At 49.3% G+C, this 24,706-nt stretch overlaps 1 protein-coding gene across 2 annotated transcripts in view; it reads left to right on the forward strand.

The window, feature by feature from the left end:
* Positions 1-24,706, forward strand: part of NAT10 (N-acetyltransferase 10) — a 41,748-nt gene that overhangs the window by 8,365 nt on the left and 8,677 nt on the right. For both annotated transcript variants that reach the window (XM_061381102.1, XM_061381101.1), the window contains 18 exons: positions 1,046-1,217; positions 2,562-2,684; positions 4,356-4,417; positions 5,809-5,923; positions 6,019-6,126; positions 9,076-9,209; positions 11,197-11,290; positions 11,428-11,526; positions 14,260-14,396; positions 16,842-16,966; positions 17,422-17,572; positions 17,856-17,952; positions 18,832-18,948; positions 19,814-19,915; positions 20,011-20,085; positions 20,647-20,763; positions 21,603-21,736; positions 21,903-21,951. In XM_061381102.1, the coding sequence (XP_061237086.1) occupies positions 1,046-1,217; positions 2,562-2,684; positions 4,356-4,417; positions 5,809-5,923; positions 6,019-6,126; positions 9,076-9,209; positions 11,197-11,290; positions 11,428-11,526; positions 14,260-14,396; positions 16,842-16,966; positions 17,422-17,572; positions 17,856-17,952; positions 18,832-18,948; positions 19,814-19,915; positions 20,011-20,085; positions 20,647-20,763; positions 21,603-21,736; positions 21,903-21,951 (2,011 nt within the window). The remainder of the gene's footprint in view (positions 1-1,045; positions 1,218-2,561; positions 2,685-4,355; positions 4,418-5,808; positions 5,924-6,018; positions 6,127-9,075; positions 9,210-11,196; positions 11,291-11,427; positions 11,527-14,259; positions 14,397-16,841; positions 16,967-17,421; positions 17,573-17,855; positions 17,953-18,831; positions 18,949-19,813; positions 19,916-20,010; positions 20,086-20,646; positions 20,764-21,602; positions 21,737-21,902; positions 21,952-24,706) is intronic.

Here is a 24,706-nt window from a genome sequence, read left to right on the forward strand (position 1 = left end):
TTAACCCACCTGATCTCACTTTTAAAAAAAATCCCTCCTGTGCCTCTTGTAGCTCTCCCAGCCCTGTCTAGATGTGGCAGAGCATCAGGTTAAAGCTGATGCTAAGTCACAGGCTGAGGAACTGGAGGCCCAGGGGGAAGGCCTTGGCCTTGCTCTTCAGTTAGAAAGCTGTGATAAAATTTTGGTCTGCTGTACCCCTTGGTTCTGGAGTTTTCTTGTTCTCTGTTTTCTCTGAAAGAAAGAGTAGGGACTTCCCTGGCGGTCCAGTGGTTAAGACTTTGTCTTCTAGTGCAAGGGCTGGGGGTTCACAGCCCGTGGTCCAGCAGCTAGGATCCCATGTGCCTGGAGGCCAAAAAAAACAAAATGTAAAGCAGAAGCGGTATTGTAACCGATTCAGTAAAGACTTTAAAAACGGTCCACAGCAGAAAAAGTCTTAAAGAAGTTAACTGACACTTGGGTATTCAGAGATGTTTAGGATGAGAGAGAAGTTCAGGGATGTCTAGGAGATGTCCAGATTCCACTCTAACTCATATATCCTCTGTCGGTGTTGTCTTAGATTAGAACTGCCCTTGAGGACTTGATCCAACCACCTGGGAAGGAAGTGGATGAATTCATTTAGGAAAAATGAATAAAGTAACCCACCATCATGATGCCTCTCCGGTTCTCTGGGAAGGAGTGCCATGAAATTGAAGCATTGGCTTGAGACTGAGATAATGAGTCCACCAGGGTTTAGGTTCAAGCTCTGGCTAAATGTGGGGTTTAGGGACTCCCATTACCCTTCTTGTTAAGTGAAGTATCAAAATGGCAGGGTTCACAAACAGACTTATACTATCCTCCTCTGAAGCCCTTCTCTTCTAATGCTTCTCCAGTTTTGTTTTATTTTTTTTAGCTTTAAAGCAAGGGAATTCGCCCTACAATTTCCAAGTTCCCTTCTAGCTCTGAAAGTCTTAAGTGGGGGATTGTTGAGTCTATTCCCTTCTCCCAACTCTAGCCTCTCCAGTTAACTGACTCTCATGGGGTTGGGGGTGGGGTGGGGTGATTACAGTCATCGGAAGAAAAGAATGCGACAGCTGCAGAAAAAAATAAAGAACGGGACGCTGAACATAAAGCAAGATGACCCCTTTGAGCTCTTCGTAGCTGCCACCAACATTCGCTACTGCTACTACAGCGAGACCCACAAGATCCTGGGCAACACGTTTGGCATGTGTGTTCTCCAGGTGGGTGACTTGCCCCAGCCCGCAACCGGGGGCAGAGCACTGAAGGGTGCTCGGGCCGCCTGGTGACCCATGAGAACAGATGGACAGAGAGGAGAGAAGATGCCTGTGTATTCTCCTTCCCCCAGAATTTATCATTTTCCCAAGGAACTTGGTAACTCACCACCATAAAAAGAGCATTTCTGTCTAAAGCAGCACTTGTCCAGAGATACCCAGACTGGTCGTGACGCTCCGTCACACCTGGGTCTAACCAGCTTGATAGAGCACAGAACTTTGCATGACCCTAGAACCCCAGACCTTGTTAGAACCAACTGAAGGCTTTTATTAGAACTTATTGTCTTCTTAGAACTAACTGAAGACCAGACAGGAGTCAGACTTGTTTTAATTCACTGGGTACAGACCTGAGCACTCTTATATCCTATCCAAAGTGCTTGACTGAACAAACAGCCCCCACAATCAACCGTCTAATTCTTAAACTCCCCTCACTCCACCCCCCCACCCCCAACCCCCCCGCAGAAAACTCTGGTGAGTTTCTTCACTGGCATATATTTTCTCTTGCCTGGCAAGTTCATATTGTTTCACATTTTTGTTTTGAGCTCTGGTGGTCTTTGTTTTATTCTTTGATTTTTTGACACCTGTGATTTCATCCATTGCCCCCTCTCCTGCCCCCGAAAGAAAACATTCAAGCACAAATCTCCACATTTAAGCTCAGGTTCCCACTGTTTCATCATGTATTTATTATATGCATGCACTGCTATAATCACATGTATTATAAAACATACCTTATAAAACATAAATTAAGAAATGAGATGGGAAATTCTGAATAGAAGTTCTGGTTTTTTCTTTCTGCAGTCCAGTGGGTTGTCCATGCATTGCTGGGTTACATCCCACCTTGGAGGCTGAGGAGAGCGTTTTGCCTGTTCTCACCCCATACTGACTGCTAGGGAGTTGCTTCTGCTCACCAGTTACCAGATGCAATGATGATGGCTCCTTTAGGCAGTGGCTCCCCCGTGTGGTACAGTAGAGTTTTGTCAGTTTCCACCTATGAACATAGCAGAAAATGAATGTGAGCTATTTCTGAAATTCATGTGAGAATTAATGAAGACTGGAGAACTTCTTTCCAAATAAGATTTTATCAGGGATGATGGGAAACACTTTGACATATAAAACCAGATACACTTGTTCTAAATAAGTCCTAAATAAGCACTGTGTGTGTATGGGGGTCCTGGTGAGTTGGTAGGGGGTATTATCTTGAGTTTGTACTCTAAAGCCTTCTTTGCCTCCTGGTTAAGCTTCCCCGCCGTGCTCTTTGCATCATCAGCTAGTTCTAAGGTCTCCTCCTTCCAGGATTTTGAAGCTTTGACTCCAAATTTGCTGGCCAGGACTGTAGAAACAGTGGAAGGCGGTGGGTTGGTGGTTGTCCTCTTGCGGACCATGAACTCACTCAAGCAGTTGTACACAATGACCATGGTAAGTCCCTGCTTTTTTAAACTTGATTATGGGGGTTCAAGTTAATCTGTGTTTTTCTACTTTCTTTTAAGAATTCTTACTGAGCAACTCTAGTGGACAGTCAGCATCATCTCTGGGCTGGGAGCTCTTTAACTGCAACTAAGGAAAAAGTGACTGCAGAGATGTCTCACTGGCCCTGGGTCTGCTGGGGAATGTGAATTGTGCCTTTGCTCTCAGGCATTTGCAAATATTACACCCGCGAGATGCAGATAGGATGCGGCTGTTGTGTAGTTAAATTTCTGAAGTAGTATTCCACAGAGAGCCACGCCAGGGCCTGCACTTGTGTACTGCGGAAAGGGGACCGTGTCCTGATGTCCTCCCCTGCCCTCTCCCTGGTAGGTGATGAAGGAACACTGCCATTCCACTCCCAGGTTGGCAGAAACTTCGACTCCAAGTGGTGGGGTGGGGGGAGTATTTTCTGCCCAAGCTTTGGACCTGGCTGTAAGTGAGGAAAGTGTCCCCCTGGATGCACAGCTGGTCTCTGACTCATCGGCTCTGCCACGTGGGTGTCGTGTTCTGCGCGGCAGGTTTTGAATCATGTCCATGGCCAGCTGCTCGGGAACTGTTAGGATTTGCCTCGGGGTTTCATGAGCTGCCTTCATCTGGTGAAATGGGCTTTCCTCAGATCTAGAGCCTGCTTCTTGTCACCTTTCCCCACCACCGCTTCTCCTCACCCCAGCCCCTCTGGCCTCCTCAGAGGTCCTCAGATGTCCTCTCCCCTCATCACACTCTCACCCGAGGCCCTTCCCACTGGCTTTTCTCACGGGAATGTCTGCTGGCTCACTTCCTCACTGCAGTGCAGTCCCTGCCGAGATTCCACCTCCTTAGCATGGCCCTCTCTCTCACCCCCTGTAGAATATGTGTTTCTCCCATCACTCCTCAGCCTGTTTTATTTTTCTTCAAAGCATGTTACAGACCTCTAAAGTCAGACAGTACTTGCTTATCATCTGGCTTCCTGTGCTAGTCTCCAGACTTCATGGGAGCAGGGACTCAGTTTTCCTCCCTGGTATATTCCTCGACCCTGGAAGAGTACCTGGCCTTTAGTAAGCCCTCCTTAAAATATCTGTGAACAAAGGTGTCTCTTTATTCTCCCCCTGCTCTTACTTGGCCGCCTGCTTACCACCTCAGAGGGCCTTCCCTCACTACCCTGTGTGAGGAGTCCCCCTTCCCACCCCACCCCATTAGCTGTCACTATGCTCTGTTTCTCATTCGTAGCATTTGCCAAAATTTCTATTGACTTGTCTCCATCCAACCATTTCATGATAAGCTTCATGAGAGTAGGGGTCATGCTTTACCAAACTCCAGTGTGTACCCCTCATGTCTGGTGTTGGCATGTGCATTTTGTTGAGCAAATGAATATATTTTGAGGTGCTAGATAAAATGTGGGAAAAGCTAAAGATGAAGTGAGGGGATGTTTGTTGTGATGAGAAACACTGCATTTAGCATCTGATTCCAGCTCCAGCAAATCGCATTCAGCCAGGTTAGCACAGCAGGTTAGGTGGGAATGGATTTTGATTGTAGCAGCATCGCTGGTGCCTCTTTTATCCCAGGGTTGCTTGCTGAAACTTCTTCACATCTGGACGCTGAGCCTCAGTGCCATTAGCCTCTACTAATGGGCGTTGTCTCTCTTAGGATGTGCATTCGAGATACAGGACAGAGGCCCATCAGGATGTGGTGGGAAGATTTAATGAGAGGTTGGTCTGAACACATTTTCCACTTCCTCACCTGTGGGAGACATGGGGGTTGGGGGGTGGGCGCATTTTTGTCTTGGATGTGGCTGAAAGCCATGCTGTATGTGAGGGAGGGTGGTACAGGAGCCCCAGACGGTGAGGTCCCCAATCACAGCGGTAGTCGTGCAGCTCACTGGAAGCGGTAGAGTGAGTGGAAGGCTGGGGCCTGGATTCTGTCTTGCTTCTGGCCCTCACCAAGTTGCTGTCCACTCTGGCTTTTCGCCTGTGCAGCTGTCAGAGGGGTAATCTGTCTGGATCCTGTTTCCCCAGATGTGTTTCACAGAACACTGGTGTTTAAGAGGGATCTTATGACAAAAGGGTTTTCTAGCCCACTATGTCTAGGAAATGGCTGATACAGTTTTTCCTTTCTGAAGAATCATGTGAGCCTGTTGTAGCCTCTGAAAAGTCTCACAGCACGAGGGACCCCAGTTTATTTGACCCAGAGCCCCGTTTAGGGAATACCAGTTAGCAACTTTTGACAGCTTTAAGAAGGAATAAGCCATGGTCTAGAGCATTGGTTCTCAACCTGAGCAGTCTTGCCCTTGGGGAGACTTGGCAGTATCTGGAGACACTTGGATAGTGGGACCTGGCTGGGCGGGGCGGGGTGGGGGGTGTTGGAAGGTACAGGCCAGTGATGCTGCTAAAAAGCTGAAAGGGGGCCAAAAAGCACCACCACCACCCCCTAAGAAAAGTGGTCTGGGCCACAGTGTCAGTACTACTGCAGTTTAGGAATTGGCCTGGGGGAATTGTGGGGCCTCGTTTCAACCCCTCTGAAGCTGCTCAGTGGAAGGTGCGGGTCTGGAAGTCACCCGGTGCTGCCGGATGGGAGTGAAGCCCTTGAAAGTAGAGCAGGAGGCCCTTTTCTTGCAGCTGTGGATTTTACAGCCAAACATGTTTTTCTACACGCAAAAATGTTTGTGCACTACAGCTAAAGGGAGCTGTCCTCTCCACCCTTTTCTTTGTTTTTCCCTCACTGTGGCAGAAGGGTGTCCATTTGTGTGTGTGTGTTTGCCTCTGTGGTTGGTGAGAATACGTGGGGTGGCTTTGGGGTTCCCAGCTCAAGGAGACAGTACTAAAGGGTGAACCTGGAGGATGTGGGAAGGGCCAGGGGACCCGGAGCTGAGGGGCTCTGCACAGAAAGAGCACTCATAATCAGTCTCTCGAGAGAGCTCCCTGTAACTGGTCTCCTCTGCATAGCATGTTCAGGTGCCTTGTAAAGGAGGCAGGAATCATCCAGCCCTGTTCTACAGACGATGGTGTAGAGACGTGGGCTGGATAATTTTCCTAAAGAAAAGCCCTTCCTTGTCGTGTTGACATTGCTCCCAGCACCTCACAACGGTGGTTTTGTTCCTCAGGTTTATTCTTTCTCTGGCCTCGTGTAAGAAGTGTCTTGTCATCGATGACCAGCTCAACATCCTGCCCATCTCCTCCCACGCCGCCAGCATTGAGGCCCTGCCTCCCCAGACGCCGGTGAGCTGCCAGGGCCCGGGAATCTGGGGGAGGCTGTGTTTCCTGGCGGACTCTCCGACGGCAGCGGTGAACCTTCTCCTCCTCCTCTCTGGCAGGATGAGAGTCTCGGTCCCTCTGATCTGGAGTTGAAGGAGCTGAAGGAGAGCTTGCAGGACACCCAGCCTGTGGGCGTGTTGGTGGACTGCTGCAAGACCCTCGACCAGGTGACATGTGTTCGGAACACCCCCATCCCTGTCTGAAGCACACAGAGGGAAAAGACAGCGAGCAGAGAACAGAAGCCAAGTTAGGATGAGGCTTGGCTGCTCTGTGGGGCAGGGCCTTTTCTGTTGCTCACACATGGGCACGCAGCACCAGCATAGCACAGAAGTCTGGGCTTATCTGCCCCTTCCCCCTGGTTTGTTGTTTGTAGCTGTTGTTTGTTGTTTGTTCAAGGAGCTGGGGTCGGGAGGAGACGGGTTGTGTTTAAAGAGGAACCCCTCCAGCACAGGCTGATGGACCTGCATTCTTTCATTCTCACTGAGTGTTGATGACATAGGTTTTTGCTTATGCCTTGTTCTTAACTGAGGAGGGCTGGAGGCACCTAGTACTCAGCCCCGCTCCAGTGTGAGTGCTGAGGAGGGCCCTGTGATGAGGGTACCCGGTCCACCTGGTCTCTAGGTACAGACAGCAGGCTGGGAGGGAGCTTCCAGGATGCATTTCTGTGCTCCCGCAAGTGACCAGGGCTGGTAAACTTGGCTTCTCTGGTGGTTCCTGGATGGCGGTGGGAGCTGAATAGACATGGCCCAGAGACCTGCAAGCTGTCAGGTGTGTTCAGAGTTCTGATCCAACTTGAGCAGACAAGCAGCACGGGCCTGTCAGCCCTGGGATCTTCCCTCGTGATGGAAAACAGCTGCAGTGACGCCGCCCACTTGGGGCTGAATCCCAACAGGCTGGTTTCCCTTTTCTTTCTGGAAATAGAATCACCAGCTATGCAGCACTCTCTGCGGCCCAGGCTGCAGGCTCCAGGTTGCTTTTCAGCTACTTCCTGGTACCTTCTTTATCATCAGAGGGGGAGTGAGAGAGAGGATGGGGAGAGGGCAGAAGTGACCACGACTGGCAGTGCCCCTCCCTTCTCCTGGCGCCCCTGCCCTCCGTGCTACTCTTCATGTCTCCCCATGGGCACCTTCTACATTCACGACTGGGCAGTGACACTTAGGCGCAGGCAGGAGGAAGGGGTGGGGCTTGAGGAAGCTCAAGTCTCTCCAGCTGGAAACACTCAGAGGGGATCCAGGTCCTACTCACCCTAACCTGGCCTTTGCTGAACCCTGTATCATATCCTTTGCTTGTTGCTCTAGAATAGAGAAGTGAAGCACTCTGATAAAATGTACATGGAAAAATCCATGAACATAATAAAAGGGTATGAAATTTGGACAAAAAATGTACTCTAAAATAATATTCTAAAATAAATGAAAAAAGGCAGAGTAATTTACAAACAAAATAGATAGCCAGTAATTATATCGATTTGAAAAAGTGCCTGCTTTCTGTCATAACTGAAGTAACACAAATTGAAACAATGATCCTACGTTCCCATTTCAGGTTGGTCAAGACTTAAAAGTTTAGCAGTACCCAGTGTTGGCAAGTGTGGGGAGAGAGCAGATTAGCCAAGATGGTGGTCATCAGACCCTCTTGCCCCACAGCCTCTCACTCTTGCCCCACGTTTTGTAAATATACAGTTATATAACTTGGCTTTTCTGGTGGTTCCTGGATGGCGATGGGAGCTGAATAGACATGGCCCAGAGACCTGCAAGCTGTCAGGTGTGTTCAGAGTTCTGATCCAGCCTGAGCAGACAAGCAGCACGGGCCTGTCAGCCCTGGGATCTTCCCTCATGATGGAAAACAGCTGCAGTGATGCCACCCACTTGGGGCTGAATCCCAACATGGTTGTGCATCATGGTGTATCTGCTTGGCGACAGGCCACTTTTGCTCTGTAAACATACATAAGCTTGGAGAATGCAATGGCACCCCACTCCACTACTCTTGCCTGGAAATCCCATGGGCGGAGGAGCCTGGTAGGCTGCAGTCCATGGGGTCGCTAAGAGTCGGACATGACTGAGTGACTTCACTTTCCCTTTTCATTTTCATGCATTGGAGAAGGAAATGGCAACCCATCCCAGGGATGGGGAGGCTTGGTGGGCTGCCATCTATGGGGTCGCACAGAGTCGGACACGACTGAAGCGACTTAGCAGCAGTAGCATACATAAGGTCCACCTGAAAAGCCTTTGCCACTCGGTTGTGTCTGCATTATGGCTGTCTTATGGCTGTGTCCACGGGGTCAACCATGAGAGGAGAGCGTAGCGAGTCTGCTGCTACAGCTTCTGTGCCAGTCAGAAGAGAATAAACATTTGCAGTTCCTATGACTCCTTGAGTTTTCTTCCAGCTTCCCTGCTCACGCCTTGCCTACCACGGGTTCAGCAAACAATGTGCACAGTGTGAACAGGGAGACAGTTGGCATAGTTGCAGGATTATACAGCAAGACAGCAAGGCTGCAGAGAAGAAGGCCTTTCATACATGGGTGGGGGTTCCATAACTGGGCATGACACCCATTTTAATGCACACATACTCTAACTCAGCAGCTCTTCTCCTGAAAATGTATCCTAGAGATAATGCCCACTGCTGTATCTGTAGAAATGGTGGCAGGACACAGTGGTGGTGGCTTCGACCATAGTGGTGGAGGAAGAGGATAGTGAGGAATGTGGGATTTTTATGTTTTGAAGGACAGGATTTGTTGATGAGTCGGGTATGAGGAGAAAATGGAGGCAATTTTTGGCCTGAATAGTTGGACACTAGCTGAGCTGGGGAAGATGGTAGGTGGAGGAGGACTGGGGGGACGTTAGGTATTGAGTGTGAGATGGGTGGTGGACGTAGGGGGGCAGTTGGGTGTGTGGGAGAGTCTGGTGTGGGGGAGGAGGTCTGGATGGAGATGTGAACTGCGGGGTTATCAGCATCTGGTTGGTGTTAAAAGCCTGGAGACTGAGAGGACATGATCACGGGAGTAAGAGTCTAGGTGCTGGTCGGCGAGAGCGGCCCCCTGTCCCCTGCTCCCCCGCAATTCCAGTTTAAGTGGCTGAACCTCAGCCTTTCTCACAGCTCACCCAATGTTTCTCTTTCCACAGGCCAAAGCTGTCTTGAAATTCATTGAGGGGATCTCAGAAAAGACCCTGAGGAGTACTGTTGCGCTCACGGCTGCCCGAGGAAGGGGGAAATCTGCAGCCCTGGGACTGGCTATTGCTGGGGCGGTGGCTTTTGGGTAAGGGGGATCCCGGGCTTCAGGCACCCTGAGCTCTGCGGGATCTGTGTGCAGGACGAGGGGTCGGGGGGCTGTTCCTGGTGTAAGCGAGCTCCTGAGTGATTTCTCTAGATCTTGGGCACCTGTCTAGAGAGAGCAGGTGTCTCTGGGGGCTCAGTGGTAAAGAATCCACTTGCCAGTGCAGGAGATGCGGGTTCAATCCCTGGGTTGGGAAGAGCCCCTGGAGAAGGAAATGGCAAACCACTCCAGTGTTCTTGCCTTCGAAATCCCAGAGGAGCCTGGCGGGCTACAGTCCATGGGGTTACAAAAGAGTTGGATACAACTTAGTGACTTGTTCAGTTGTTGTTCAGTTGCTAAGTCGTGTCCAACTCTTTGCAACCCCATGGACTGCAGCACGCCAGGCTTCCCTGTCTTCACAACCTACCAGAGTTTGCTCACACCCATGTCCGTTGAGTCGATGATGCCATCCTACCATCTCATCGTCTGTCGCCACCCCCTTTTCCTCCTGCCCTCAATCTTTCCCTCAGTCTTTCCCAGCGTCAACTTAGTGATTAAATAGCAACAGCTTGAAAGAACAATGCTGTTATCCCCAGATCCCAAAGGTACGCATATATGTGTCCTGGCATACAGATACCAGGGCCTTCGTGACAACTATTTAGAGTTGAACAAACACACAAGAGCAAAGAAATGGTGGTAAGGAACTTTAAAACTCTCAGGAAATGAGCCTGTGTATGACCAGCTTTGCTGACCGAGAAAAATACAGGTTTGTCATTTTAATGATTTGATCAATAGAAAATCTTGTTTGCATTGAGGAGCTGCCTTTGAGTGTGGCATCACTTGCCATTCTTTTGTCCTGGACAGAAGATTTATGCAGCTGCCAGGAAAGCATGTGTTTACAGCTTCGCAGATACAAATAATGGACTAGGATTTACCGTGTCCTATATACATGATCTTCCTTGGTGCTCCTGAGAGTAACGTTAGTGTTAAACCAGTTAGTGATAAACCCAGGCTCAGGGAGTTTCAGTGACTCACCCAAGGTTCCCCCAAGTCAGTGCTGGTTGTGCTGGGACTGAACTCAGCTTCTGACTCTGTTACTCTGGCTGCTCTAGTGGTACCACCTGGCCCTCTGCCTTTCGCATCCTTTATACTGAACAAGGATCCCTCAGAGGCTCACTGTGGCCTTCGCCTGCTCACGACGGAGCACTTTGGCTGCATGATTTGAAAACCTGTCAGCATAGCTAGTGATGAGCGTGAGGCCCTCTCTGGGCCAGGGGTGCAGGACTGGGGAGCCGGTGCCATCTCTGACACTGAGGGAGCGGTCCCCAGGGCACCCTCCTGCTGTTTAGTCGCTCAGTTGTGTCACACTAAGTTGTATGCGACCTCATGCACTGCAGCACACCAGGCTCCTCTGTCCTCTCCTGTCTCCTGGAGTTTGCTCAAATTCATGCCCATTGAGTCGGTGATTCTCTCTAACCATCTCATCCTCTTTTCCTTTCGCCTTCAATCTTTCCCAGCATTAGGGTCTTTTCCAGTGAGTCGGCTCTTCGCATCCGGTGGCCAAAATATTGGAGCTTCAGCATCAGTCCTTCCATTCGTATTCAGGGTTGATTTCCTTTAGGACTGATGGGTTGGATCTCCTTGCAGTCTAGGGGACTCTCGGGAATCTTTTCCAGGACCACAGTTTGAAAGCATTGTGCCCTCAGCAGTGTGCTTTCATGGATGCTGGTAGCTAATTGCTGGGGTGTGCTCCCTTCAAATTGGCAACTTGTTTTCATTAGGTTGGGAGCAAAAATACCCTCAGGTCTGCAGTTATTTTACTTTTCCTCCTCAAAATGTGTGTCCTGATTTTTTTATCCCCCACCACTGTCTCTTGTTATCACCTGTGTAACAGGGGCAAACAAAAATATTTTCTTTTTTTAAATTCCCTTAACATTTCTTCAATTTCCTAATTACTTACAAGCAAAAAAATCCTCCTTTTGTTCAACAGGTACTCCAATATCTTTGTTACCTCCCCGAGCCCGGATAACCTCCACACTCTGTTTGAATTTGTGTTTAAAGGATTTGATGCTCTGCAGTATCAGGTAGGAAGTTAGGATAAGAGCTTATTTTGATTCCATGCTGAGTATAAATCCAGGTGAAGTCTGTAGAATGCAAACTTATTTTCGTTTCGAAAGCTTGTTTCTGACGTTTGGCATTGGTTTGGCTTTTTCCCCGTCAGGAGCATCTGGATTACGAGATCATTCAGTCTCTCAATCCTGAATTTAACAAAGCAGTGATTAGAGTGAACGTGTTCCGGGAGCACAGGCAGACCATTCAGGTGAGGCTTGTTCCGAATCCTGCCACGTGGGGCCAGTGTGCCGCTGTGTATAAGTGTTCTAAGATGTCTCCTTTTATAGCTGTTTTATGTGATGTGTAATTATGTATGTTTTAGACAGTGTTGTTGCTTTACGGTAAACCTGTTCCATATTTTCAGCCTCTTCTAAAGAAAAACATTCAAACGAACTAACAAATGTATGTAAGCCAGATCGAAAAGTTGTAGTTTTGTCCCTTGAAAACTGAGTGAGTATGCTAATCAACTAAGAGAAATGGAATCATTTTCTCTGACGTCATTTCTAATTCTGCTTAGTTACAGCAGGTTTTGAAACCATGCATCTATAGCTAGAACAATAACCTTACCGTTTGAAAGAAGAAAAGGTCTTTGTGAGACGTACTCTGAATCTTTGTGGTTTAGCCAGTGGCCTACTTTCCTTTTTAAACAGTGTTTCCCCGAAAGCTCTATAAATCTCCTGTGCTTTGTAAGCCTGAATGGTCTGTACTTGTCCAAAGGCTACAATTTTGTTAAATCATGACAGGCTTGCAGAAGGGATGGGGCCCTATGGGCGCCTAATGGAGTAGGTCTATTGAGAATTTTTTGGAGCTGGGCTGGGGTGGGAAGTGGGCCAGGTAAACGTGGCAGGTTACACCCTTGACCTTTGTGTATATGTCTGTCAAGTAGGTACACCTTTCATCAAAGATCTAGGCTATAAATAATGTTAAGTGCTCATGCCTTTTTCCTCAAGGACTGTAATTTTTTTTCTTGCTGAGTCTCTAGACTGTTCTTTCTGTAATTTCTTCCTACTTTGGTCTGGTTCTCTCAGCTTCGAGGAGGAAAGGCTAGTGTTGGGGTAGGGGTGAGGGGCAGGCTGCAGGCCGTGAGAATACAGAGATCTGTTGAAACTTGAGAGAAATACACAGACCAGAGAAGGGAAGCCTTGCCCTGAAATGCCTGGCTCAGCCCTCGCTGCTCCTGGGGTCTGTCTTCAGAGACCCTCTCGTATTACCAGAGTCATTTTGTCTCTAGGCTGGAGTTGAAGTGCAGAAGAGGTGACCTGATTTTATGAGGCCACATTTATGTCCCTTTGAGGCCTCTTCTTGTTGGAAATTGAGATATAGAAGAATATTAGGTTTAAAGTCAGCTCCGCCTCTCCAGGGTCTGCTGCTTTTATGAGGTGCTTGTTTAGTTCTTCTCTGTAAAAATCCAAGACATGGGGCCCCATTGAGGACATGTATCCCACTGTTGGAAATGAGAGGGGTCTCTGCCTCTTTGATCCCTCAACTTCTTGCAAAACAGTTACAAAATCTTATTTGTAATGAAATAGTTCAGACTACAGAAAAGCACAGAGACCGATGTAACATAATACCGAGGTGCCCAGCACTCAAGCCTAAGAAATGCTGGCATTTTGCTGCTTGCTGTGTTTGTTTCATATCTTAAAAGCCATTTATATTTGTGTTTTAAAGATCTAAAACCTCAGTGTGGAAGTCTCTCTTGTACCCTTCCCCATCTGTTCCCTTTTTTCTCTCCCCTTAGATAACTCTGCTCTGAGATTGCGTATCTCCTTTCAATTCATGTGTTTATATTTTCCTACGTAATTATGTATCCATAAATGGTAGCATACCGTATAGGCATACTTTTTCAGCATGCCTTTTTTCACTCAACACTTGTTTTCGGGTTTGTCCAGATTGAAGCTTGAGATCTGATTGATTCATTTTTAAGCACTGTGTGAGTACATTAGAGTTTATATGTGTCTAGAATTGGAATTGTTGGGTTTTAGAATATGCATAGCTTTCCATCTTTCTCGGATTTTGCCAGATTCTCCTTTCAAGTGTTTGTGCGGGATTACCTTCAACCCAGCACTTTGCTGAATTCTTGTTTCCCCATGTCCTCACAAACATTGGTGTTTTACTGCTAATTAAATTTTGCCCGCATGCACAGGAAATAGGATCTCCTTGTTGTCTTCAGCATTGTGCTAATTACCAGTGAGGTTGAATACTGTTGTTGATGTTAATTGGCTCTTCAGGTTTCCTTTCCTGTAAAATACCTCTTCATGGTCTTTTGCAAACTTGAAAGAAGCAGGAACCCCTGAAGGGACTGAAGAGGTTGTTGATGGGCGTAAGGGAGCCAAGTTCGTGGCGAGTTTGTGACAGGCTAATAACACAAGTGTGCGAGCAGTAAGAAGACCATGAGTCTTAGAAGTGCCCCCACCAGTGCAGGAAGAATTGGGCTTAATAGAGACGGTGTCACAGCAGGACACACAGTGTGCAGCGTGTCGGAGATGCTTGGGAACCTGAAGTCTTCCGCTTCAGCCATCGCTGGGGCCAAGCTTGCCTCTGGCCCACATGTCAGAGTGAGGCTGGGGGAAGCATGAGAAAGAGGGGAGAGAAAGGAAGTAGAGGCATCACCTGTCACTCGCCAGGTCCTAGGCAGAGCATTGGTGCAGATTTACTTAATTTTACCTAATTTTTTTCTCAAGCAGCCATCAGTATTTCCTCCATTTTCTGGAGAGGAATCTGAGGCTCTGAGAAGAAGGGCCGCACAGTCAGTGGTTGAACTGTTAGGCCCCAGGCATCTGACTCTAAGCTGTCCCTGCTTTGTCCTATCAGGGAAGGAATGAGAGAAAGAAGATGGAGGACGGGGGAGAGGGGAAAGAGAGGGCCTTTATGGTGACTCACCAGCGACTGCAGCCATGGTATCGGCGGCCAAGCTAACAATGTACATTTTTCCTTCCTGCAGTACATACATCCTGCAGATGCTGTGAAACTGGGCCAGGCTGAGCTCGTTGTGATTGATGAAGCTGCTGCCATCCCCCTTCCCCTGGTGAAGAGTCTTCTGGGCCCCTACCTTGTTTTTATGGCATCCACCATCAATGGGTGAGCACCGGGCAGGAGCCGTTGCCTCCTTTACAGGATGTTGCCAGTTAGGTGGGATTTAGTGAACGTGACCTGCGCCTGGGTGGATAGGGCTGATACCTAAAGTTTGAGTCTTTGGGCCCGCTTCACTCTCTCATCGGCCTTCTCTTTTACCCTTTCATAGTGAACTACAGCTCCCTCTGGTGTGAGCTATAGCCCACCAGAACAGGCAACACCAGACAGGAATTTCATCACCCAGTTGACGAGCGTCTGCTGTCTAGGTCTGACCAGCTCCTAGGGAGCACATGGACGGCGATACCAGTGTGTTGGGCTTCCCAGGTGCCGCTAGTGGTAACGAGCCCACCTGCCAGTGCAGGAGACGTAAGAGACTTAGGTTCCATCCCTGGGTCGGGAAGATTCCTTGCAGGAGGGCATGGGCAACCCACTCTAGTATTTTTGCCTGGAGAATCCCATGGACAGTGGAGCCTGCCGTCCATAGGGGCACAAAGAGTCGGACATGACTGGAATGACTTAGCACACACACGCACCAATGTCTTATCCCCTGGAATTATGTGAAAATGTAGTATTAAAGTAACTGTGTAATTATCATAAGAAAGCAGACTCAAGAGCTTTTTCAAAATTTTGAAATATTTAGTTGTTTGCTATGGGAAAGTGAGAAAGGGAAGGTAAGCAAAAAGAAATCCAGTGATCTGACTCTCTAGAGATAGCTTGTTAGAATTTTGGTGTACATTTATTTTACTTTTTCATTTTGAATAAGAACATAAGCATAGTTTCCATAATGTTTTGCGTTTGCTTTTTCATGTAAAAATATACTGGGAATTCCTTGGTGGTTCAGTGGTTAGGAATCTGAACTTCCTCTGCAGGTGGCCTGGGTTTGATCCCTGGTCAAGGAGCCAAGATCCCACAAACTACACAGTGTGGCCAGAAAAAAAAAAAAAGAATATACTGTGAAATCTTCCCAGGTCAACGTGTACTTGCCTTCATTGTTGATTTCTATATGGAAGTCACATTTTGAAGAAATGATTCTATATTTTAGATTTATTATTTGACTGCTTTACTTACACTGAAAATAGTTAAATAAGATGGATTTTACTTTTTCTGGTAACATCTTTATTGAGATATTATTCACACAGTATACAATTTACTCATTTAAAGTGTGTAACTCAGTGATTTTTAGTATATTCATAGAGTTGTGCAGCCATCACGACAATTTAGAACATTTTCATTTTCCCGGAAAGAAACTCCATACCCTTTAATTATCATCCTCCATTCCTTCCTTTTCCTCAGTTCTAGGGAATCACTAATCAACTTCCTATATGTATGGATTCGCCTAGTCTGAACTCTTGATATAAGTGGAATCTTTGAATATGTGGTCTTTTGTGATTCTAACCATAATGTTTGCAAGGTTCTTCCATGTAGCTTATATCAGTACTTCATTCCTTTTCTTGGCCAAGTAACATTCCGGTGTGTGTTTATGCACATCTTGTTTTTCCATTCGTCTGTTGATTGTTTATTTCTCTCTTGGCTAGTACAGTGCTGCTGTGAACATTCGCGTGTAGGTTTTTGTGTAGAACGTTTTCTGTTCTCTTGAGGGTATACCTAGAAGTCAAACTAGTGGGTCAAATGGGAACTTTCTAACTGAAGAACTGCCAGCTTGTTTTCCAAAGCAACAGTGCCATTTTGCATTCCCACCAGTAGCGTGTAAGGGTTCCACGTCTTTGCTAGTATTTGTATGTCCTTTTTGACTGTGCCGTCCTAGTGAGCATGAATGGTGGCTCGTGTGACCTTCATTTGTGTGTCCCTGTTAGTTGGCTGATGTGGGGCGTCCTGTCATGTGCTTTTTGGCCACAGTGTATCTTCTTTGGAGAAGTATCTATTCAGGTCCTCTGTTCATTTTTCTAATTGAAAATTAGAAAAATTTTCTAGTTTATGTCCTCTTTCAAGGGAAAGTAGTCATGAAAAAAAAGATGGATTTGTTTAATCTTGATTTTTCCAAACTGGAAATGCTCTCTGTTCATCTTTCAAGCATGCAACTTCTCGTTAATCGACCATTCATCTTTGCTGCAGTTCCATTATCCTACAGGCTTTATTCACGTCATCTTTTTGATCTTTCTGTTTTAGTTCGTAGTACAGCCCTGTGAGCTGTGTACACTAGTCCCCTTTTGAGGAGGAGGCTGAGAGAGGTTGAGTTCCTGGCCCAGATGTACTAAACGGACATGCCAGGACTTGAGCCCAGGCCTAGATGGCTCCGAGCTGAGCCACCATGCAGCCCAGCTTCCTTTGGCCATGCACATGCCCTGCTGGAAGTTCAGAGGTGAAGGGCTGTTCTCAGCAAGCAGGAGTCTGGGGTTTCATCAGGTTGAGGACAGAGAACTACTTTCTCTGTCCCCTCCTGGAGAGGTGATTCGGCACCTCGAGCCTAACTGCCTTTGCTTTTTCTCCTAGCTACGAGGGCACTGGCCGGTCCCTGTCCCTCAAGCTAATTCAGCAGCTCCGCCAACAGAGTGCCCAGAGCCAGGTCAGCACCACCGCTGAGAACAAGACCACGGCGACGGCCAGGCTGGCATCAGGTACCCCCGGAGCTCTGGATGGGCCTGCGGTGCACAGCAAGTCACGTCACACTTTTCCTGGATCCTTCCCCTCATGACATTGTGGGTGATAGCAGACCTGATGATCAGGCAGAGAGGCTGAGTCCCCAAGAGATGAAGTTGCTTTTCTCTGAGGAACAGCAAACTAGTGACCAGACGGGAGGCTGACCTGGGCCTTCTGGTGACTGGATTCCTGTTTGTCACCATCTCGGGGCATTGGTTGCCTTGACGTAGTGAGACCTTTGGGGGTTGGTGTCCAGACAAGTTGAACATCCACCGGAACAATTTATTTATTTTTTCCACCGGAACAATTTAAAACCACTCAGTTTAAATTCTTGAGCCATATTTATGTGGGTACCACGTGACAGAGATAAAGTAGAACATTTGCCTTGATCTCCTGGACAAAACGTATTTAGTCTTGCGTGTGTTTTGAACAGTGCGAACCCTGCATGAGGTTTCCCTGCAGGAGTCGATCCGATATGCCCCTGGGGATGCCGTGGAGAAGTGGCTGAACGACTTGCTGTGCCTGGATTGCCTCAACATCACTCGGATTGTCTCTGGCTGCCCCTTGCCTGAAGCGTGTGAGCTGTATCCTCCTGGGTTCCATTCGTCCTGTGAAAGGGAATGGAGATGATGGGAGAGTTTAACTGAAGGTTCTGGCCCTTTGCCTCATAGGCTGCTGCTCTGGGAAGAGGACAAGGTGGAATGTTCTCGATTTTCCTTCTCTTCCTTCCCTGCTGTGTTTCTGCTTAGAACCAGGGCCTCCTCTTCCCAGGCTGAGGGAACCCACGTATCCAGGTTGTCCTTGGAAGTAGCGTGCCTTGTTCGGGGCTCTCTTTGATATGTTTTGGTTGCTTAACCTCAAATCCAGCTACTATGTTAATAGAGATACCCTCTTTTGCTACCATAAGGCCTCCGAGGTTTTCCTCCAACGGCTTATGGCTCTCTACGTGGCTTCTCATTACAAGGTAACTGAAACCAGCCCTCACGTGGACTTCAGCGGTGAATTGCAGCTCTTGGCGGTGCCTTTTACTTGACTTCTTGCATCTTTTGTTACCCAGTGGCTCAGGTGACCAATCCACTGGGACTAGAATGTCCTGATGTTGGCAGGGGCCAGGGCTTCTACTTCAGAGTTGCATTTCCCGTTGTTCAGGCTTGTCTTTTGCTCCAGCTTTGTATACGGAGCATGGGATTTCTGCATGTAGCTCTGTGTGTGGTGGCTGGAGAGGGTGGTAAGTGTTGCCCATTTTAAAAGGGGTACTTATATTTCTTGCCAGTTGGCTGAATGGATGGGCTGAGATGACATAGCAGTTGTAATCTGGGGGGTGCTCTGTGACCTGAGACCAGCCTTACACCCCCGGGCTATTTTCAGGGATCAGTGAGTGAGAATTTAGAATATTTGGAAGTCTTAAAAACTAAAAAGATAACATTGGAAAGGACACTTTGTGTGTGTCTAGGTAGCATTTTTATGAATAATAGCCTTTAATAGAAAGCTGAAGGGTTGATGTTAGAAGCCCTGAGAGGTTTTCCTAAAATAGCAGCCTCTTATCAAGAGGACCTTTGCCTCCCAGCTGTGAGGTGCGTAGTGCTAGCTAAGCAGTTGTCCGCCCCTGCTCTGCAGCCTCAACACTCATGGTGAGGTGACCGCGAACATAGGAGGCGCCTCGCACTGAAGCCCTTGTGGAGAGTATCAGGCTGCCCAGCCGAGATGCTGGCATGTGCTTTCCTGGGCGTCAGCACTTCACTCGGCTTCGGGAAGGCAGTTCTGTAGTCATGATTCTGGAGTAGCCGCTCGAATAAGGACGGGATGAGGAGGGCTTCTCACTGACCCTGTTTGTGCTCCACAGAACTCTCCCAATGACCTTCAGATGCTTTCTGATGCCCCTGCTCACCATCTCTTCTGCCTCCTGCCTCCTGTGCCCCCCACCCAGAATGCCCTTCCAGAAGTGCTTGCCGTCATCCAGGTACAGAAGCTGAGGTGTCCTTGTAGCATCATTTTGGGAACCGCTTAGGCAATCAAGGATTAGTGGCTCAGTAACGGGAGTGCAGAAGCAGAAGCTGTTGATTCCTGGGCTGGAGCCAAGTGACTGGGTGTATCCAGGCAGGCAGTTAGGGTGCAAAGGAAACCACCACCCTAACACACACCCAAAGCTTCACTGTTCACGGATGGCTGAAAGGCAGAACTGGCTTTGCATATTTTGACTTATAGCTCCTGAAACAGAACTTTGTTTTCCTCTCTATTTCAAAAGCAATCCATGGTACTTGTAAAATTAAAAGGCAGATTGGAAACATGTTTGTAGTGCCTGGCATGTATTTATGCATTTCTTTATTGTTTTTCTTATTCACAAACATGGGATCATAGTATTTGGCAATCTTTTTTTCCAACATGTCAAATATTCATAATTTGCATAATTTTTAAGGGTTACAGTTGTATTTCATTACATGCACATACCGTGTTTAACTGTGTTTACCCATGCATGAGTCATTGTGAATTTGCACAGTTCTGTACAGAGCCATATGACCCTCCCGAGTCTTAATCGATGAGCTCACGTGTACACCGTGTGTGGAGACCCTCATCTAGTGTGGTTTTGCTTTCTGGGCCAGGAGGATGTCAGTATTCTGCCTCCTTAGGTGACGGTGTCAGGATGCCCACAGGACATAGTAATGAAACTTCCCTTAGAAACAGATGAGTTGGTTACAGGGTTAAGTGTGGGCGGGAGTGGAAACAGCTGGCCTGGGCAGAGCAAGGGTAGGGCGCAGGTGAGGTTCTGTGGGTGGGCGCTCCACCTGGAGCCGGCCTCTCTCTGCACCATCCTGCTTTCCCCACAGGTGTGCCTTGAGGGGGAGATTTCTCGCCAGTCCATCTTGAACAGCCTGTCTCGGGGCAAGAAGGCCTCAGGTGACCTGATTCCATGGACAGTGTCAGAACAGGTGGAGTGCTTTCCCTGGTGTGTCTCGGGGGGCTAAGCTGGTGATGCTGGAGGCTGTCTTTGTTGCTAAGTTACTGGCTTGTGCCTCCCTCACAGTTCCAAGACCCAGACTTCGGCGGTCTCTCAGGTGGAAGGGTGGTTCGCATTGCTGTTCACCCGGATTATCAAGGGGTAACGTGTCCTTGTGCCTTCAAACCTGGTGCTATTATTAGTTGCAGGCGTGTTGCTGGCCGCTCAGTGGGCCAGGTGTACTTGGTTGTTTACATAGGAAGCTGGTCAAGGAGTAGCAGACCCAGTGCTGTGGGCGGTTTGCCCGGGGCTGGATGGGCAGGCGGGATGGTTGTATATGGTTGCTGTTCCCTTTGTGAGGACAGAGGGCTGGGGAACCAGATCTTACTGTCATGACTGCCTGTCTTGGAAGCCTCCACTGAGGAGTTAGCTGGAGAGTTATCAGTTTGGGGCTGGCTGAGCCGTGGATCAGAAAGCGTGGCCGGCCGGCCTCCCACCCGGGTGGCAGATGGGCGGGCTAGATGGTGCAAGAGCAAGGGTCTTGCTACACGAGGTCTTGAGGGTCTCTGCTTTGACCTTGTTGGGGGGTTTCATTGGTTCTCTTTGCCAAGGGCGGGGTGACCCGGAGTGAGGCTTTCTAGAAGCGGTACAGGGGTGCAGAAGTGCATGGACGCTGAGGACATCTCTGCTCCCCTCGCCCGTTTCCCTCATGTGTGCTCACAGATGGGCTACGGCAGCCGAGCCCTGCAGCTGCTGCAGATGTACTACGAGGGCAGGTTCCCTTGTCTTGAGGAGAAGGTCCTGGAGACGTCGCAGGAGATTCACACTGTCAGCAGTGAGGTAAGCGTCTTCTGGCTGGGCTACCGGCTCCTGGTAGAGACCAGGTTTCTCTCTGGGTCTTCGGGATCGTCCTCAAGAGCAGTCTCATGGTCTGGGCTACCGTGGGCTGCAGCAGCTGAGCTCCTCTCTGGCTTTGGAGACGCTTCTTTCTCTCCAGCTAACACTGAAACCGAGGCCCTCGGATCAGCATCATCAGCCTCATCTGGAGATGTGTTAAGTCTATCCCCCCTGAATCGAGGCTCTGGGGCAGGACCCAGTAATCTGGGTCTTAACAAGCTCCCAGGTGATGCTGATGCACCTTTGAGCTTGAAGCCCTAGCTCTGCAGAGTCTCCTCCCCTCAGTACTGAAGCCAGACCCAGGGAAGCTCTGTCTTTCTGGATATAACACTAGGAACTGGGGTGGCTTTTCATGCGGGTTCATTTGATTTTTCACAACATGCCTGTTCAGGAGGTGGGGAAGGCTTGTATTTAAGGTCAGGCTCAGAGATTTGTCACTTCCAAGACACTGCAGCCATCTGGTGGCAGACCTGCGTCTTCAACCTATCTTGAGAACCCTGCCTCTGTCTTTGTGTTCGGTGTTTCTAAACATGTGGCTGTTTCCTGAATTCTGGGTTCTGAGGAGTGTGATTCCAGGCTCGTCTAGGGGTTTGGGATTCTTGGGAATGATCACTGGGCTTAGTGGTGTGTTTTCATTTTTAAAACCATGGGAACAAACCTAGAAACCCGCCTCAGTTTTTGGTGTGTTCGTCCAGAGCCTGGTGTGGCTGGGGTGCTTGGGCATGTCGCTAACCTTCCTCCTCCCCCGCTGGGTGGACATGCCCTCCCCCGGCATCCGCCAGGCCGTCAGCTTGTTGGAAGAAGTCGTCACTCCCCGGAAGGACCTGCCTCCCTTACTTCTCAAGCTGAACGAGAGGCCTGCTGAACACCTGGACTACCTGGGGGTGTCCTACGGCCTGACCCCCAGGCTCCTCAAGTAAGTGTCCTCTGGGCCCTGGTGTCCTGAGAACTCGCGCTATATGGGCTGTGTCTGTCTGTCTTGGGGCAACAGCCATCGAAGATTCCCCATGGCCCTTCCCAGCCTTGTATGCCAGCCGCTCCCAGAATGCACACGTGGCGACCTGCTGTCTCTGTCTTTGCAGGTTCTGGAAACGAGCTGGGTTTGTTCCTGTTTATCTGCGACAGACCCCGGTGAGTGAGTCCTGTGGCAAAGAAGGGCTGGCGACAGGTGTGTCCTTGCAGAGCCCTGGTTCCTCTGGCTGCACTCTGAGCAGGCGTCCCTGAGCTGCCAGGAGGTTGGCTCTGACAGCCCCCAGGGCAGCCGGCCTCACTGAGACACCACGTGGTCACACCCATTCCCGCCCCCATCTCCGCCTCACGCAGTCGAGCGGCTTTGTGCTTGACTGAGATGGCAGAGGTGTACACGGACTTGTTCCCCTGGTTCTGGAATCCTGTCACTGGGGGCCTTCTCGCATATGTACTTTTTAAAAAAACAGGAAGGAAAGTGGTTTTAGCAGTGCTTGGGGTAAGTTGGTATCTGAAGGAGGGATGCGATTGTGTGGTCAACAGAGCCACAGAGAATAAAGTGTTAATGTGGGAGAGCTAGTGAGACAGGTTATCAGAAAAAATATGTAGCACCTGTAGTGAATCAGGCAGCGAGTAAGATAAGCCAGGAAAGCTTGTTTTCTGATGAGTGGAAATAGGCAGCACAAAGTGAGCAAACAAGAAACGCTCAGGTGGCGATGGCGTGGTCAGTGGCCAGGCTTCCGGGGTGACTTGTCACACTGCAGCCTCAACGGCCAGAGTGGGCCAGCCGTGTGACAGCCCTGCCCTCAGAGAAGAGCATTTCCAAGCAGAGGGCACAGCAAATGTGAGGACCTGAGGTGGAAAGGACATTGGTGATTTGAAGGAGATACAAGGCCGGTGTGGCTGGAGGACCCTTGAAAGGATGGTGGTTCATGGTCCCTCTTCTGGTGGAGGGAGGGGTTAGAGGGAAGGTTCTCGGGCTGCCATGTGGACAGTGGACCACAGTCGAGGTGGGGAGATGAGCGGATGAGAGGGGTGGCGTGGCTCAGGGGGACATAGGGGAGAGAAGGGGCCAGATGCCAGGGGTGTTTGGAAGGTGAACTGAGTAGAGTCGAAGGGTGGAGATGTGGAAGATGAGTGAACAGAAGGCTTGAGGGTAGTGCTTTGATTTTTGGCTTGAGAGACTGGGTGTTGGAAGTGCTGTTTGCTGAGATAAGACTCAATGGGGAGGACCAGATTTGGAGGTGGAAGTGAGAACTGTTTTGGGGTCTAATAAGACCTCCAAGTGGACATAGGGAATAGGCAGTTGACCACAGGAATCTGGAATTTGAAGAAGAGGCTAGGCCTGGAGACAGAGAGTTGAGTCATCAGTGTGTTCTTAATAGAATATACTCCTGGATAAAGGATCTTGGAGGGGGTCAGTGTCTGTTTTCTTCACAGCTGTAACCCCAGCACTTAATAGCGTCTGCTGTGTATAGTGTGTGTTCAGTACATACTTTTGTTCAGTGAGTAAGTTTTTAAAGCTGTTGAAAGTAGGGGCTAAGAATAAAGGTGAGTCCTTGGACGTTCCAGCATTTAGAGGAATGAGTTGGAAAATACATCAAGGTGGGGAGCTGAGGAGGAAGAGCTGTGATCTGTAGGAGAAGGGCAGGGTCTGTGGCTTAAAGAAGGGGAGTCATTGCCCTCAAGAGAATGAATAAGTTGAGGACATTTGACCAGTGGACTCTGGCACTGGTGGTTGAAGTGAAGGTGGCTTCTGTGGAGGGGTTACCCTGACGGGAGAAGAGAAGGAGGTGAGGAGATAGACTGAGTAGGTGGTTCCTACACGAGGCAGAGGGGCCAGAGGAATAGGTCGCTGGAGGGAGATTGGAGTTGGGGTGGGCTCGTCAGCCGGGAGATTCCAGAACATGCTCGTCGGCTGCAGGCGGTGGTCCTGCAGAGCTCATGCAGACACAGGTGAGGGGGCTGATGACAGGACTGCAGGCCCAGAAGAGGCCAGAGGGCAGGAGAGGGGCCAGCGCATCCCTCGGGCAGTGAAGAGTGTAGGCACAGAGGGCGTCGGGCGGCTGGTGGAGGTCATGCCAGGAGGGTGATGTTCTCCTGATCGCTCTGTTTGGCTGGAGAGGGGAGGCCAGCAGCTCAGAGGGAGTGTGGGAGGTGTGGTTTTGGAGAGCTCAAGGTCAGTATCCAAGGGAGATGCTCATTTGAGTGTTCAGAGCTGGACTGGTGAGGAACACTGGGTGTGTGGCTGCTTCCACGGGGCAGGGGCGGCTGTGGAGGGGCTGGGTCCTCATCAGCGAGGCTGGTCGAGGCTGGGGCGTGGCCTTGGCCGTCGACTGCAGGAAGCACACTGGAGCCAGCGAGTTCAGCACAGTCCGCGGTGCGTCCCTGTGTTCTGGTGCCGTGCACTGCTTGCTTGTGACTTGGTGGTGGCATTTTGTTACTTGAATGCCCTTCAGTTGAAATCCGTTAGATATTTTTATGGTGTTGGGCTATGTGGTTGTTGTGTAGTAAAAAAGCTTAAAACCCGTGGCCACTGTTTTAGAACCTAAAGGAGCCTGCCCCTGTAGACCTGTTGCCAGCATGAGAGCCCTCGCCATCCTGTTTGCTGGCCATGGAGTCTTTGCTGTGAGCGCCCAAAACATGTTGACTGGGTCATGTGGTGTTTAAGCTGTAATGCCTCTTGGCTCATAGTCTGACCTGGTGTGAGCCAGGGGCTCACAGCAGAAGGCACGCTCCGAAGGTTTGAGCAGCTTTGCTCCATCGCAGGGGCCATCAGGACAGAGTAGCCTCTGGAAGCTGTCATGTAGGCAGTGGGCCCTGCGAGAATGAGGGTGAGGCCGCCCCTCCCTCTGGGGAGGAAGCAAGGGTCCGTAGAGCACGCTTACCCATGCGTGTTGACAGGGGCTTCATAAAAGGG

The sequence above is a fragment of the Bos javanicus genome, chromosome 15, assembly GCF_032452875.1.
Source record: "Bos javanicus breed banteng chromosome 15, ARS-OSU_banteng_1.0, whole genome shotgun sequence".
NCBI lineage: Eukaryota > Metazoa > Chordata > Mammalia > Artiodactyla > Bovidae > Bos > Bos javanicus.